This window comes from Canis lupus, chromosome 16 (assembly GCF_048164855.1).
Source record: "Canis lupus baileyi chromosome 16, mCanLup2.hap1, whole genome shotgun sequence".
Lineage (NCBI taxonomy): Eukaryota > Metazoa > Chordata > Mammalia > Carnivora > Canidae > Canis > Canis lupus.
In genome coordinates this window covers 60922456-60934905 of record NC_132853.1, presented here as the reverse complement: position 1 = coordinate 60934905, position 12450 = coordinate 60922456, and the positions used below count along the sequence as shown (strand labels likewise).

At 59.0% G+C, this 12450-nt stretch overlaps 1 protein-coding gene across 3 annotated transcripts in view; it reads left to right on the top strand.

Annotated features, from left to right (window-relative positions):
• The window catches only part of CSNK1D (casein kinase 1 delta), a 34430-nt gene that overhangs the window by 18918 nt on the left and 3062 nt on the right, over nt 1–12450 (top strand). The window contains exons 3-10 of one of the 3 annotated variants that reach the window (XM_072782051.1): nt 1068–1216; nt 1737–1965; nt 2409–2579; nt 3007–3155; nt 4933–5104; nt 5592–5731; nt 8678–8742; nt 9842–11822. In XM_072782051.1, the coding sequence (XP_072638152.1) occupies nt 1068–1216; nt 1737–1965; nt 2409–2579; nt 3007–3155; nt 4933–5104; nt 5592–5731; nt 8678–8710 (1043 nt within the window). In that variant the 3' untranslated portion in view covers nt 8711–8742; nt 9842–11822. Of the gene's footprint in view, nt 1–1067; nt 1217–1736; nt 1966–2408; nt 2580–3006; nt 3156–4932; nt 5105–5591; nt 5732–8677; nt 8743–9841; nt 11823–12450 lie in introns of those variants that run through there. The other 2 variants (XM_072782050.1, XM_072782048.1) reach the window with 2 other exon arrangements.

Here is a 12450-nt window from a genome sequence, read left to right as displayed (position 1 = left end):
GATAAAGTCCTGGATGGGTCATTCTGTGGGGAGTACAGGAGTGAGTGGAGAGAGGTGTGTAACGGTAGGCGTAGTTATGAGGAATGACCTGGGTCTGGGTAGGTGGTGGGCTAAAGACCTTTGCTTCATTCTGCTGTGTAACTTAGCTATTTTTTTAATTTGTTCTCATGAAACATGTAACACGTTTTTAAGTAATTTTCAAAGTGAAAGGGAGTTGCCTAGTTGGTATCACAACTAAATAGAAAGCTGAACTAAAAACTTAGTTTTGGTCAAGGGCCCCAGCCCTCAGTGTTCACAACAGTGACGGGGGACTCAGTACAGATGAGAGTAGAAGGTGGATACCCACAGGCCCACATCCCACCAAATAGTGATTGAATGAGTAGACGGGAAGGAAGAGACAAATCTGAGTACTGTATGTAGATGTTCTGCCCTCAAGAAGCGGAGCAGGACCCCGGCCCGAAGTTTGGGTTCGCATGGTCTTCCCAAAGAGAACAGTCACACGCCCTGAGGACAATGAACACACCCCAGCCAGGGGTCACGGCCCATCCTCGGTGACGAGCAGGGACCCCTGAGTGACGCGATGAGAAGCCTTCAGCTCCATGGTCTTCCTCCCCAAACCCATCGCCCAACGTGAGACGTGTCCCGATGGAGGGAGGGTCCCAGCACCCCCAGAACTACTGGGCCACCTGAAACCAAGGACGGGAGAGCCAGCATGGCCCAGAGGTGTCGGGGAAATGTGATGTTCAGGGCGGAGAGAGGGTGTGACGGGAACCAAGGAAACCTGAACAGAGTGTAGACTTTGATTAACCACAGGGAGCCTGTGCTGGTCCCAGATTCGGATTCATGGGGAGGGCGGGAGATGCGGGGCAGGGCGGATGGGGACTCAGCTTTTTTCAGAGGAGCCCTTCTTGGTCTGCTCACTTCCCCCCTCCCCCCACCTGCCACTGGCCTTCCATTCTTTCCTTGGTGTCACTTCTAGCCGCTGCCCGCCTGGTCTTGGCCTCATGGTGTGTCTCGTGGGGTGTGTGCCAGCGTGCAAGCACAGGCATGGCGGGTTTCTCTTGCAGTGGGCATCCCCACCATCCGGTGGTGTGGTGCAGAGGGAGACTACAATGTCATGGTGATGGAGCTGTTGGGGCCGAGCCTGGAGGATCTCTTCAACTTCTGCTCGAGGAAGTTCAGCCTCAAAACTGTCCTGCTGCTTGCTGACCAGATGGTAAGAATCCATTTTTCTGAGGTGACAGGGAAGCTGGGCCCCTGACACGTGCTTGCTGTGACTCAGAAGTCTGGCAGCTCATTCAGGGGCTCTTGTCCTTGTCTTATGCCTGTTAGCGCCCAGGGACTGAGCGAGAACATTAATCTTTGGTGCCGGATCATGCGTGAGGGCTGGGCTTGGAGACCACCCCACATGGCTCCATTTCCCTCAGGATCCTGTGTGTGCTTCCTGGTGGGACCCTGCAGGAAGGACTGCTGGTGTAGATGCGTGTCTGGGAGTGGTGGTCCCATCAGGCTGCCGTGGGTCCAGCCCCCTGAGAGCCAAGGAGGGAAAAAGCCCGGGCCTGGTTGGGGTACTAAAGGTGGTCCAGTCAGCATCCTTCCCTGGTTGTTGAGTTACTCTGCTCTGGCTGAGAGCTGCAAGACGTGCAGCTGAGGGCACGGCCCTCACTCTGCCAAGCAGATGCCTTTCCCGAGGCTGCTGCTGGGATTCAATCTTGTCATTACTTCCCCACCTACAGATTAGTCGCATCGAATACATTCATTCAAAGAACTTCATCCACCGAGACGTGAAGCCAGATAACTTTCTCATGGGGCTGGGGAAGAAGGGCAACTTGGTGTACATCATTGACTTTGGGCTGGCCAAGAAGTACCGGGACGCCAGGACCCACCAGCACATCCCCTACCGCGAGAACAAAAACCTCACTGGGACGGCGCGGTACGCCTCCATCAACACGCATCTTGGAATCGGTGAGCCCGTGGGTGGTGGGGTCTCCTGTGCCCCTGCTCACTAGGATGCCTTGGGCACGTCCATCTCTTGGCTCAGGGAAGGGGCAGCCTCCTGGGGGAACCCTGGGAGTGGTCAGCATGTTTGGCATAGAGGCTGTCATCAGTGCTTTGTGGCAAAGGCTGGTTCTCCAGACTCTGGAAAACCCTCTGTGAGGTGTGGTGGGGGCAAGTGAATGATTGTTTGGGCTTTTTGACAGTCCTTGTAACGTCGGGGTCACTCATCCAAGGGTGTCACAGTTTCCTAAAGGCACATCAGGGACAGCTGCTGGTGAAACAAAGAATCCAAGAATATTTTTCTGTGGTTTCAAAAGTTCATTTTCACAGTAAGAGTGTGTCTGGGCTCTCGGCACTGTGGCTGCAGGCGCACACATGCTGTCCTTGACCTATTTTCCATCTTTTTCCAGAACAATCTCGAAGAGATGACCTGGAGTCACTGGGCTATGTGCTCATGTACTTCAATCTGGGCTCTCTGCCCTGGCAGGGGCTGAAGGCAGCCACCAAGAGGCAGAAGTATGAACGCATCAGTGAGAAGAAGATGTCCACCCCCATTGAAGTGCTGTGTAAAAGCTACCCCTGTGCGTGTCCTCGAGTGCAGGCGCCGGGCCAGCCCGTGGTCTCCAGGGTCAGGGAGGGCACTGGGAGCCAAACAAGGCACACCCCCGAGGCCAACTCCCAGACAGCGAAGAGTGGGTCAGTGGCCTGTCCTTGAGCTGGCGGCAGCCTTCTGTCCCCAGCGCTCATTTACCTTCCGGGGCCATGACCCAGGGACTTTCCCTTTGTTCCTGTGGAGAAATGCCCCAGCTGGAAGTAAGCTGTGCTCTGTGGTGCTGGGTTTCCTTAAACGAAGGTTCCTCCCAACATGACCAGTGTTTCTGATGCTGCATCTCCCGTCTTAAGTGTGCGACCATGGATGTTGGCAGTAATGTCAGTGCGACCATGGATGTTGGCAGTAATGTCAGTGGTCAGGTATTGCTAGTTAGCGCTGAGTCTCTTGTTTTACAGCTGAGTTTGCCACATACCTGAATTTCTGCCGCTCCTTGCGTTTTGACGACAAGCCCGACTACTCCTACCTGAGGCAGCTTTTCAGGAATCTTTTCCACCGCCAGGGCTTCTCCTATGACTACGTGTTTGACTGGAACATGCTCAAATTTGTAAGTGTGCCACCAGCTCGTTTACATCATGGTATGAAGGGGAAACAACCGGTCAGCCAGAGGCCTCTGCTGGACGAGGTGCAGGCTTTAGAAGGCACATGCGCTGCATTGGGGGAGCCGAGCGTACCTGTGAGGGCTGTGGCCTAGGTGGAGTCCACCATGGGCGGGAGGTTCTGAGAAGCAAGTTACCCATCGGGAGAGCAGAGGCGGCACCTGGTCGGTGCTGGGCCCCCTGGAGCCAGCAGAGGATGTCTCGCAGGTGCAAGTCTGCCCAGAACCAAGGCTGTTACTTGAGTGATAAATCTTTAATTGGAAGGTCCTTCTATTATCACCGTCCACGTGGCTAAGAGCACCGTGGTTGTGACTGCCTGTGATGTTGAGGCACGGGTCCAGAGAGCGTGTTGTGCGGGAGGGTATGGCCAAGGGCTTCGGCAAGGTGCGGTCACCTCTTGCCCCTCCTCCTTCCGACGCAGCTGTGCAGGTGAGCCAGCAAGTGGGTGCCTGGAGGGGTGCTAGACTGTCACTGACTTTGGTACCTGGCTTATCAAATGGGCACAGGTGTTTGGGTGTGACCGTGTGTAGAAGTTGAGCTCTGATGTTTTTCTTCTCTAAATCTGCCCGCCCACCCTGAATCTCTTATATGAACCTGAGTAATTAATTTTCAGACACTGTTGCCAGAAAGTTTCAGGGTTTTTTGTAACTTCATCTTTTGTTACAAATTTGTTCTCCTTAGTTATGAACTTTTAAAACAGAAATTGGAACCTTTCCAAGGTAACAAGATCTGACGGAGGAGCAGAACCTCCTCTTTGGAGGGCATAAGACAGACAGACTGGTCCTGTGGCGTTGGCACGTGCAGAGGTGATGCCCCACAGGGGAGATGGGTGCCCCACGGTGGGCTGGCTCAGGATGCACCACCCCACATCGCCCAGAGTCTGGGCCCTCTTCTGGCATCATTCCCCTCCCAGTGGGGCTGGCTACCCTTCTCTGGGAAGGGCCGGAGAATGAGTCATGTCCACTTGGTGTGTGCATGGTGGTCCAAGCACTGAGCTGTGTGCTGCCACGGGCGCTGTGTGTCGTAGGTGGGTGTGGCTGCAGCTGAAAAACTTCATTTACAGAAACTGGTGGCTGAAGTTGGCCTGTGGGCTGCCCTTTGCAGACTGCATTACAGCGCTGTTTGTAACAACGTGGCGGGTTTTGCACCCCCCCCTACTCCTCTGGTTCGTCATTCACTGAGTATAACTACTCGTCATTCACTGAGTATAACTAGCTGTTTGTGCTGGGAGCACAGCCAGTGAAGTGGTGGCCACCGTGCGGGCCTTCCAGGACAGACCTGGCTGCCTGCATTCTTGTCACATGGGCGCTGGCCCAACATGTGCCCTGGGGCTGGCAGTCTGGGCTCTGGCTGGGCCCGCTGCCCACCAGACGCCACTGCTTCTGCGTGCCTCTGGGATCCCCTGTACACCAGCACATCGGGCCCGCCGCTGACCTGATCTCCTGCGATTTCTCACCCCTGTGTGGATGCTCAGTGGGGAGAGGCCACCCAGTTCCCATCTGTGTTTGGAGTTCCGTGTCAGGGACACCTCGTGCGTGCGCTCACAGGGTCTAGGGGCAGGCTGCTGTCCTAGAGGGAGAGCCGCCTCTTCCCGGCCGGCTGCGTTGCTGCGGATGGCTTCTCTAGCAGCAGGTCCAAGTGCGCCTGGTGTGTTCTGGAGTCGCAGGGGACAGCCTGTTTCCACCAAATCCTGTTCAGTCTGGTCTTACCCTGTTTCCTTCGTAGGGAGCCAGCCGGGCCGCTGATGATGCTGAGCGGGAGCGCCGGGACCGAGAGGAGCGGCTGAGGCACTCCCGAAACCCAGCCGCCCGCGGCCTCCCCTCCACGGCCTCTGGCCGCCTGCGGGGCACCCAGGAAGTGGCTCCTCCCACCCCCCTCACCCCTACCTCACACACTGGTGAGTGGGCGAGCACCACGTCTCCTCAGCAGGCACTTGGGGGTTTCTGGTTTGTATGTTGGCTGCTCTGGCTGAGCTGCAGGGCCCCACACGGGTCCAGGTGGGCGCACCTCGTGGGCGAGACTGTGTGCCTGTGGTTCCGGTAGACTCTGGTTTCTGAGGATTGGCCGGCCCGGGGAAGTCTCTTGCACAGGACTTGGAAGGCCCTGTCACCGTTGTTTCTCTTTCTCGTGATTCCAAGTGCTCCCTTGGAGGCTCTCAGTACCTGGTGCTTTGCTCCCAGGAAGGCCCGCCTGGAGCCAGCACGCTGGCATCCCTGAGTGCTCCGTGCACTCTGCCTACCACTGCTGAGCTCAGAATCGGGGTGCAAGCCGGCCAGGGTGCAGCAGCACCCACCCCTCTGGTCGTGGATGCTGAGGAGAGGCCCCCTCACACCGGGTACGGGGCTGCCCCAAGCCCTCACCCTCGCCCCTGTCTCCCCCTCTAGCTAACACCTCTCCTCGGCCCGTGTCCGGTGTGGAAAGAGAGCGGAAAGTGAGTATGCGGCTGCACCGCGGCGCTCCCGTCAACATCTCGTCCTCTGATCTCACGGGCCGGCAAGACACCTCCCGCATGTCCACCTCACAGGTACGCGCACCGCACGGGTTCGCGCTCTGGGCTCGCTGAGTTCGGGCTGCTGCAGGCCTTGGGCCTCTCTGTGTTGGGGCTGCTCTTGGGGCACCAAGCCAAGTGGGATGTGGGTGCTGACGAGCTTGCTTCTTCTTTCCTTCCTCCTCCATTTCTGAGTTTTAACTGGAGAGGGACACTGCCTCTTGCTGCCGTGCAGCCCCTGGGTTGGGAGCCCAAGGCGGACGAGGGCTTGTCTCCCCAGCTGCGGGTACAGGTGATGGGGCTTTTTCTCTTCTGCTGCCTTCCTCGCAGCCCCAGCTCCGTCCCTGAGCCAGCCCTGGACGCTAGGCCACCTTGCCATGCAGACTGGAAACGCCACATCTCACACCACGTGTTTGTCATGGGCACACACAGCCTGTGGGGGGACTGCTGGCGGCCCCTATAAGGTGGTGTGGACAAGCCTGTTGGAGCCTGGCGCCAGGCAGTGTGCCGCGAGGGAGGGTTCCTGTCTTCAGAAGTCCCTGTCTGGTTGTCTTCTGACAAGGCAGGTGTCCTCAGGGAAATGGCTGGGCCATGTGAGGCCCCTCCGCTCACATCCTGCTCTTCCCTCTGTGGCTTTGGTGCCGTGGCTCTTGTGCATTCACTCACGTGCCCTCCACAGATGAGCTCTTTGCACGCACATGGACTTTCTTCCTCGGGTACCTTTCAGGGTCCTCTTGTGCGAATGGCGGTGGGGTCAGAGGGTAGAGCACCCACCTGAGCAGGACGTTGTTCCTGTCTCTGCTGGGGTCCTCTGGGTGCCTGTGCCCTGTGGTGTCTGCTGGGTGGCAGGCACTGGTTGAGGAAGGTGCTGGAGTGCTGGGCTGTTCTCAGGCCTCTCGTGGCTGGGTTAGCATTGGGCCGTGCTGTGGGCATGCGCTTGGGGCTCGGTATAGCTTATTGGTGGATTGGTGGGTCGAGCACCTTGGCTAGGGGAGTGCGGGGCCTATGAGAACTGCTTGGAACCCCAGTTCTGCGGTGTCTGCTTGGTCTGTGCCCAGGAGGCAGAGGGAGTGTCCTGACCTTTGCTTTTAATCAAGTGAAGTGGATAGTTTCACTATAAACATGTCCAGTTTACCAGTAGTTCTGCCAGAAATGGGTTGTTTCTGTATAAGTTTCTCCCAGAGAGACTTAGGGTGCAGATAGTTTGAGTTGTGGGGCCGGGGGAGTCTGGCCAGGGTTATGAGATTGGGCCCACTGTGGCTCCCAGCCCCACACCCCTCCTCCCTCCCGCGGGACACAGAGAGGGCTCCAGGCTTCTTCCCACAGGCCCCGGAATCCATGAATCAGCAGCCAGGAAGCGGTCCTGGGCCATGTGTGCCCACGCGTGGCCGAGAGCACAAGCTTGCGGCCTGCTCTGGGTCTGTGGACGCCCCGGGCTCTGTCTGGACTCTGGACCCACAGCCTGGGCCTCCGCCAGCAGAGATTAAGGAAGGAGCAAACTCTCTTTGTGAGAAAAGAAAGTGCCTGAAGGGTTTGGGACCCCTGAGGGAAAGGAAAGGATTGGAGAACGTGTGACCCCTGGGCTGAGCCCAGCTCCTCCTCTGCAGCGTGTCCAGCCTCAGCCCACACGCCCCAGGAGCCTTGCCATGAGGTCCTGGCTGGGACCAGCTTGCCACTGGGAGTCCCGCGTGCTTGTTCTTTTGTCTTTGCTTGTGAAGAAGCCGCAGGGCTGGACAGGAGGAAGGAGCCTCCAGAGATGTGATTTGCGGTTTCCCCCTCCCCCTGAAAGGAGCACTGGTCACCCTAGAGGGTTTCTTAGGATCTTCACGTTGAGGACAGAGTTAGTTCCTGGAGGTGTGTCCTCGATGCAGCCCCGTCCCATGGATGTCCTTCTCTGGGGTTTCCCGATCACCTGCCAGCGCCCTTCCTTAGGAGACTCTGCGAGAGGCTCCTGCCTTCCGAGGGGTGACAAGCACCCTGCAGGACAGCAAGAGGCTGACCCCCATGTCTGCCTTGGTGGTTTAGAAGTTCCAGAGCAAGGGCAGTTGCCCCAGCTTCTACGATTCTTCAGGTTCCATTCACATTTCCCCCAAAGACAGTGGGGTGAAGGTAGACCGGTGATGCTTCTGTAAAGCAAGGGTGGCCCTGTCCCCCCTGGGGCTGAGGCCGTGTTCCGCCAGCTTCCCCCATGGCTGCTGTTTTTGTCTCAGTTCTTTGTGCACGCTGAGGAGAGGCTGTGTCCTGTGCAGAGGTAGCAAGTCCAAGGAAGTAGTTGATCTTCAGCAGGAAGGTGCTAGAGCCGCCAGCCCTCCTGTGGGAGGACCCTGCTGACTCTCCAGCTGGCCACGGGGAGGGGCCGATGACACCTGTGTCCTTTCTCCTGAGACCCCCGCCATGGCGCACTCCGACTTCCAGGAGGGTGGCCGCTCCTCTGCCCGACTCCCTTCTCGAGGGCGGCTTGTGCTAGAGCACAGTGCCCTCACTACCGACCCGGAGTGTGAGTCCGGCTTCTCAAGCAGAGCAGCACGGAGCCCAAAGAGCATCCGGTCAGTGAACCTTTCTGCGGGTTTTTCTCTCTCAGAAGAAAAGGCCTCCTGGGTCCAGTGCTGTTAATAGGATGCGTCCCGGTCTCTGAGCCAGTTACTCCTTTCAGTTGGTTGGTTTTCATGCTCCCGAAACAAGACCTGCAGCCCTTCCGTCTTCCTCACGGCCAGTCCGTGCGTCCTGGCGGGGCTGGATGTTAGGTTGGCTCACTGCCGGAGGAGTGAGGAGGCTGTGCCTGGCCCCTTGTTGGCCTCGTCAGCTGAGCGACCCAGAGGAGCAGCAGTGGCTGCCCTCGCCCGGGGGCCACTCGCCAGGTTCCTGGGGTCCCCTGTGAGGTGGCGCGGCCAGTGGTGGGCCTGGCTGAAGTGAGGTGAGGAAGGCCTCCGTGCTCGTGCCAGCAAAGCCCTTACCAACAGCTCTCTTTTCCCCCCACCTCAGAATAGCATTCCTTTCGAACACCACGGCAAGTAGCTGCACGTCTCCCCGTTGGAAGGCAGCACCGGGTGAGTGTGCTCATGTTGGGTCTCGTCAGACGGCAGGCACCGGGCGGGTGGGCGCTGACCACCCCTGCGTCCACCACAGGGGTGCGCAGGCGGGACTGGGCTTGCATGCCAGGTGCTGCAGGGAGAGAGACGTCCCTCCGCCCAGTGCTTCTCGTGTGGATTCCAGAGCAGACCGGGAGTCCCTGAACGGGGCGGCCCCGGGACCCTGCTCACCGTGGGCTGGCCGTCGGCCCCATGGCGGCGTCTCAAGAGTCAGGGGCCTGTGGTGGGAGCAGGCACCCAGGGCTCTGCACTTGCACTTGGCTCCAGTGGCCCTGGGGCTGTAGGGCCGTCAAGCCGCCCGGCCCGGGTCCGTTGTGCGGGGCGTGTGTCGTCTCGTGCTCAGCTGAGCGGGCCGTGCTTGGGGGGGCTCTTGCGCTCTCGCTGCGGGAGTCCTGGTGGGCTCTGCCGCCCTGGCTTGGTCACTCTCTCCTTTCGCATTGATTTCTGTCGTTTGTTTTTCTTTTCGAGCTCGGTCTCTGCTCAGCGTCCCATCCGTGCTGCCGTCTGTATTAACCCGTCACAGCCACAGCCGCCTGCTCCCCTGCCCTTGGCGCATGTCGGTCGGTGACACCGTGGCTCCTCCCAGCCGGGCCTTGCCGCCGCCGGGCTCCGCGGTTCCCGCGTGACTGCGTTCTCGGGGGCAGCTCAGTAGGAGCTGCTCCTCGCACCTCCCCCACGGGGAGCCCCAGTGTCCACCCGGCGCCTGGTCCCCGCTTTCAAAACACCAGGTCACTTTCCAGGAAGGAGAGCGGGGAGCAAGTACCTCTTCGAGCTTGGACTCTGTCTGGTCCGATCGTTCTCGGGCTTCTAGCTCCGTGGCCACCTGGCCTCCTCGCTTGCATGCCTCTTCTCCTTCCCCGTCTTCCTGTCACTCGTCCTGCTGAGCACGTGTCCTGGACGCACAGGGGCCGCCCGGAGTGGCTGGGGCGCGGGCGTCCAGAGTAGGGCCGGGCAGCGTCCCCGTGCCCTCGCCGTCACTGCTGTGTTGTGCCCGAACCTGACTGGCCCCGTGCCTCTGGCCTCATGCTGACCTTCTCCTGTGCTTTGGCTCCGACAGATTGCCGGTCGGGTGGCTTCCAGTGCTCTTCAGTCTGTGGTGCACCGATGAGAACTCTCCTTTTTGCTGTGAAGGGCAGACAATGCATGGCTGATCTACTCTGTTACAATGGCTTTACTAGTGACACGCCCCCCGGTCTAGAACCGAAATGTTAACACCGGGAGCTCTCCAGGCCGCCCACCCAGCGACGCCCGTGGGGGAAACAAAACACAAACTAAACCGGACAGACTCCAAAGCGCTGCCGTCGCAGGGGCTGCACCGAGGGCCCCCCACGTGGACTCGGTTGTCACGGGCTGGGAAGAAAAGCAGAGTGTGAGAGACAATTGCAGAGAGAACCAAACTCCCGCTCCCTGCTCCCTGACGAGCCTACTGTAACCACCGATCTTCTACTTGGTTAAGACAGTTTTGTATCATTTTGCTAAAAATTACTGGCTTAAATCTGTGTAAAGAAATCTGTCTTTTTATTGTTTCTTTCTCGTCTGTTTTTGCGGTCTTAAAACAGATGTTGACTTTAAAGCACCCGAAGCAAAGGCTGGTGTGGAGTTTCAGTGTAGGACAGAGCGAGTCAGGGAGCAGAGCGCGCGCGGGCGCCCGTCCTCTGCTTTGTGGTCTGTCGTGTGGTCCACTGTGGAGAGGGGTTTTCTCACCAGAAGTGCTGTCCTGTGTAGACGTGTGTAAGTGACGTGTGTGCGTCTGTGTGTGTGTTGTGTGCCGTGTGTCCCATGGCCTCATTACGCTGGTGTCGGCTCTCACTGTCCCCCACCTGCACCGGAACACCTGCACGACGCGGGCCTCAGAGCAGTTAGTGGGTGTGGCGTACCTGATTCCCTTGGATGCGGCGAGGAGGAACCCGAGCACGGAAGACCTCGGAAGCCAAGGCTTTGTGTGGGCGTCGCTGGTCCCTCAGGAGAGGATTTTCGAACAGAGAGACATCGGGCCTTTCCTTGGGGTCATGTGTGGCTATTTTGGTGGTGGTGTTGCCTCAGTGTCTTTGAATTTGGGAAATTTTCTAAACAGACTGTAAACGTGATCAGTGTAGATTGGCCTCCATGTGTGTGAACCTGTGTGCTCGGAACCCAGGATGTGTCTGCACTGTGCTGGGCTCACCCGCGGAGGCCTTGGGCCCAAGGGGATCCGCCTTGAAGTGCCAAGAAGCTGGTGATTCGACCTGGCCGTCCAGGAGGGTGTGGCGTCCCACACTTCCTCCACGACCTTCACTGGGGCGTAGCAAGCTCCACGGGGGTCAGGGAGCAGGGCAGGTCGGAGTCTCGCAAGTATGACCCTCTCGGGCCCGCTGGCTCCTGCCGGTTTTTCCGGGTGCCCCCTCATTCTGTAGCAGGTAGCGGCACCGGGCCACGCGGCTGCCAGTAGCTGGGAGCCCCCGTTGTGGGAAACAGGTGCAATAATGGGTATTCGTGGGTACTCCCACCTGACCACCTATCACCCCACTGCGAGTGCTGTGTCTGCCCCCAGGCCGCTGGCACAGGACGCCGGGACTAGTGTGTGCTGACCGTGCGGAGTGCGTCCGTGCTGCTTCGTGAGTCCCAAGCGGGCTACTCTGTTTTGGGGTGCAGGGACTTGGCCAGATGGGGCTGTGTTTCTGGGAGAGCAGTGTGAGCCTGGGCAGGTCAGGGTGAGTTGGGGGCTCTTCAGAGCGGGGCTTGCCCCTGTTGGCGAGGTGTTAGCAGCTGCAGCTGCCCATGGAGTGCCGGAGACCCGCTAGGGGCAGCTTCCCACGCTCTGCATCTGGGCTTCAACCTGAAATTGCTGGATTGTGTTTGAGAGGTGGGCCCAGATCCTGGGCCCTCAGCTGTGCGGCCGTGCACACTCGCTGCCCTCCCACTGCAGGAAATGTAGTTGCAACGTCTGTATCAACCTGTGTATTGGTGGCCAGTCTCTGACTCGGCACATTTGTGTGATCACTGCATTTATGTGCTTACCCACCGTGTAAATAATAAACCCGTGATGACTTTTACCTTTCCTCCCCGCCCTCCGCTGCTCTTTATTTCATAGAGAGGTGTCTGTGTGTAGGTCAACCATGTGAAAACTGATTTCCTGAGAAGGGGCGTTGCTGTCTGTGTGGGGCCCGTCGGCGCCGTCTGTCAGCTGGTCGGCAGCAGGCCACAGGGACGGGCCGCCACTTCCTGGGTCCCAGAGCCGACACAGTGCAGCCGTACCCACGTGCCTATCCACGTGGGTCTTCTGGAGACCCCCCCTCTCCCCCCCGGCTTAACCACCTTCACGAAGCTGGTGCCGAGCTCTGGGGCCCCTGGGGCAGCCCAGGAAGGAATACTGCCACCTGCCTGGAGTATTCTGGGAAGTGAGCAGCGTGAGAGCTGGCGTGCCTGCTGCCACTGAGGGGCACGCATGGTTCTTGCGAGGCGGCACCCAGGGGCCTCTGCCCAACCAGGGGGCTCAGGCCTGTCAGCCTCAATCCCTCTGAGGGGCCACTGCTCAAACCCTGTGCCCGGGGCTCTGCCCTCCGCCCCTCCTCACCCCGCCACTGCCCCCAACCCCCCAGCTCCGTGGTGGGCCCCTCCCTTTATTGTGCTCGCGGCCTCAGCTTGCTTCTCCTGTGTGAGCTGTTGAAGCCCTTGAGCCCCCGACCC